The 3,591-nt window shown below is 40.6% G+C and overlaps 1 protein-coding gene across 2 annotated transcripts; it reads left to right on the forward strand.

The window, feature by feature from the left end:
• Positions 1-464: 464 nt before the first annotated feature.
• Positions 465-2,042, forward strand: LOC105042192 (UPF0481 protein At3g47200-like). 2 transcript variants are annotated; one of them, XM_073253235.1, is made up of 2 exons: positions 465-1,106; positions 1,239-2,042. In XM_073253235.1, the coding sequence occupies exons 1-2, from the start codon at positions 466-468 to the stop codon at positions 1,897-1,899; spliced, it is 1,302 nt and encodes a 433-aa protein (XP_073109336.1). In that variant the 5' UTR covers position 465; the 3' UTR covers positions 1,900-2,042. The 2 variants fall into 2 exon arrangements, with proteins under 2 accessions (XP_073109336.1, XP_019704702.2); XM_019849143.3 differs by having other exon boundaries at positions 465-2,042.
• The last annotated feature ends 1,549 nt before the right edge of the window (positions 2,043-3,591 follow it).

The following is a 3,591-nucleotide window of genomic DNA, read 5'->3' on the forward strand; positions in this document are numbered from 1 at the left end:
TCCAATCTGTTACTTTTTTTTATTTCAATCTTTTATTTGAGCTGTCGAATTTTGCACCTTTATATATATTTTTTTCACATGCTGGTCACAACCCGGCTAACTCTCCTTTCTTACCATGTGACTTTAGTTATTTATCTTCACATGCTGGTCCCAACCCGGCTAACTCTCCTTTCTTACCATGTGACTTTAGTTATTTATCTTCACATGCTGGTCACAACCCGGCTAACTCTCCTTTTTTACCATGTGACTTTAGTTATTTATCGAGACCAGCAAAATGGATTCCGAGGTTAGTTTGTCTCTGCTTATCTGGTTTGTATTATGTATAGCGCAGAGGAGAGTGTTTGGAACGTGCCAAAGATTCTTTTTATTTTTTATTTTTTTTTTGTCTTTTTCTCTATCTGACCCATGATTTCACTGGGAATAAATTTTCTGGCTGGTGGCAGATGCGGAGCACATCACAAGAAAATGGATTGGCATGAGGCTCGGCCTCCCCCTCCCCCTCCCCCTCAAGCACCCGTACGTAAAACACCTCCGGAGATTGAACGGGTCAGGGACTGGATCCGAGCCTGGGGAAGCAGACAAGACAATGGCGATGGCAGCGGAGGAGAAATAGAAATCAATGATGCCTACTTGTTAAAAATCCTAAAGACGGCCTCGAAGATCGATCGATTCTACCTGCGCAAAAAGCCCAGCACCATTTATCGAGTGCCAAAGGAACTCTATTCATCCGATAAGAAGGCCTACGAGCCGAAAGCCGTCTGCGTCGGGCCTTTCTTCTACCATTTGATATTTGAGGAACATCTGCAATCCATGCATACTTACAAGTGGGCATGTGTGCACAAATTACTGTCCAAGCATAATGATCCCATGGATCTGCTTCGAAGGTGCCTGACGGAGATGAAGAAACTAGAAGAATACGTTCGAAGCTGTTATTCAGAGACGTTTCAATCAATAGATTCCGATGATTTCACGCGGATGCTGATGCTGGACGGCTGCTTCCTTCTCCATCTCCTGCAAAGGCATGCCGACAGTGGTGAGAAACCAAAAGTCGATGACGTCGATGCAGCCCAAGTTATCGGCAGATTGTGGATCTGGAACCTGGTGAAGTATGACCTGCTGTTGCTCCAAAACCAGATCCCCTTCATCGTCATCCGGAGCTTATATGACTTACTTAAGACCGATGATATCAATCTTGTGGACTGTGCGATTAATTTGTTCAGTACTTTTGATCCCTGCAGAAAACAGGAAGAACCTAAATTCTACATCCCGGTGGAAGAAGTTCATCATTTGCTCCATTTGATTTACTTATCCGTTCTCCCATGCCCACAATATTGTAACTCATCCCCCATGCCACAACCACCACTGTACTGGATCCCCAGCGCCAAAGAGCTCAAAATGGCTGGAATGAAGTTCCAGAAGAGGAAGAAGGAAGGAGGCTTCTTGAGCTTCTTGGACGTAAAGTTCTCTGATGGAGTGATGGAAATCCCCCAACTAGAGGTACATGATTACAGTATCAGCTTATTTCGAAATTTTATTGCCTTCGAACAGTGTTACGCAGACACGCAATGCCACGTAACAGTTTATGCGGCCTTCATGGATTTCCTGATCAGGACCGCAGAGGATGTGAGGTTGCTATATCTGAATGACATTCTCATCAACAGCATGACCGTTGACAAAGATGCAACATACTTTTTTAGCCACATTTGCAATGAAGTTCACTATGCACTAGATACGAACTACCTTCGAAAATTATTTAGTGATGTGAACGAGTATCATGATTCCAAGTGGCCTAGACTGCGTGCATACCTTTCCCGACAGATTAAAGGCTCTCCTTGGGGGTATGTTTCCATGAATGTTGCTGCTGTAGGCCTTCTACTCACTGTTTTTCGGATCCACTAGAAATGTCCTCTCCCGTTAGTTCTGCAAGGATGCTTCAGCATCAATGTTTAAGTTGTTTCTTCAGTTGTTTTATTTTGGAATAAGCACGGTGTGATGCGGTGTGTGTGTCAAAGCTTTGTGATCTTCGATTCCATTTTTCAAGAATTTGTGGGCGAGCAACCCATCCCTATTTCTCAAAAGAAATGACTACTTTTCTTTTCCTGATGCCAAATTGCAACAAAACATGGAACGTTAATTATGGCCTCGTTCACTCCAGATGCATGCGACCGCAGAAGATGAAACGTAAAAGAAGTGGATAGATGAATATGACTCGTAAAATATGGTACTCTACACATAGGAATCATAGAGGAGGCGGCCCAATCAAATAAAAAGACTAGTTCCCTTAGCATGAGGACCACAACAACTGCATTTCAATTCTTTTTATATTTTGCTTTTTTTAGTTTTCGATACACTACTTTTTTTTGTTGCTAATTAATGAACCTACAATTCAACCGTATTCAGTGTAACAATCAGCAAAACCTGAGTACAATTTATCTTTGAGTTCTACAAGACAATCATTAAAAGAAGTCCAAGGACATCCGTTGGTGTGACGAGCAACATGTGGTGCAACCCTGTCAGCTGGCCTCTGCACTACGTACATTACATTAGTAGGCAACAGTTACAGAGAGATGAATGGGGATGCAAGCCCAGCTGCGATGATGCCTTCGACCACAAACAGCTTGACTGGAAGCCGAGGAAGAGAAGCGAGCGTTATCCTTTTCTTTTTCCTTTCTCTGAAAAAGTTGTTGCACCGGCAGAGAGGTTCGATGAAAGGACTTCATACATCACGATAAACAAACCCATATGGTATATGTTGCCTTAAAGTAAGACAACTAGGCCAATTATAGACTTCAAGAAGATGACAGTCGTGTTGGTAACAACAGAAGCACAGTAGAACATTAGATCACTGTATTCTATATTGGAGGCGGAAATTAGAAGAGATAATAAGAAAACACCAACTAATATTTTTCATTCAACTCTTGGCCAAACCAAAATAGCAGATTACAAGGGTTCAGAGAGACACATGATTGGTCAAATATCCTTATACGAGTCACATATGACATGCCAATATTTCTCTATTATTTTCTTTAAAAAATATGAAGTTATGACATCTTTTACTAAGGATCCAAGAATCAATCGAGGAATCAACTTCACCATATTTTCTTGGGACTTGACTCTATATATTAATTTTATTTGTTATGACATACTTTACCTACCATACCAAAATATAACCTATGAAATTATGTTTAGGTATTTTACACTCCCCCTCTAAACTTAATTTTGCTTCCATCAATCACTCTAAGAAGAGTCGGCCATTATTTCTTCATCATACTTAGATAATTTGATGCCACAATTTGTTAGTGCACCAATCAACTTGCAATCTTTCATTTTGAAATTTTTGGAGACTTCCTTTGCATAAGCTTTTTGGGAGATGAAGCATTCTTTGATTTGTTTCGCTTCCAACTGAGAAAGTAAGACATGAGGTCAATATCCAACACCTCGAACTCCTAAATCATGGTATGCTTGAACTCTTCAAATATTTTGAGATTATTTCCTATGAAAATAAGATCATCCATACACAGAGAGTATGCTCATAGGAATATTGAATATAGCTATTTTCTTTGAAGTATCAATGCGACTATTGCATGCTTT

This window comes from Elaeis guineensis, chromosome 3 (genome assembly GCF_000442705.2).
Source record: "Elaeis guineensis isolate ETL-2024a chromosome 3, EG11, whole genome shotgun sequence".
In the NCBI taxonomy this organism is placed as follows: Eukaryota; Viridiplantae; Streptophyta; class Magnoliopsida; order Arecales; family Arecaceae; genus Elaeis; species Elaeis guineensis.

Bases quoted from the DNA above. Each gene is read 5' to 3' on its own strand.
- LOC105042192 (XM_019849143.3), top strand. From the start codon at position 466: ATGGATTGGCATGAGGCTCGGCCTCCCCCTCCCCCTCCCCCTCAAGCA.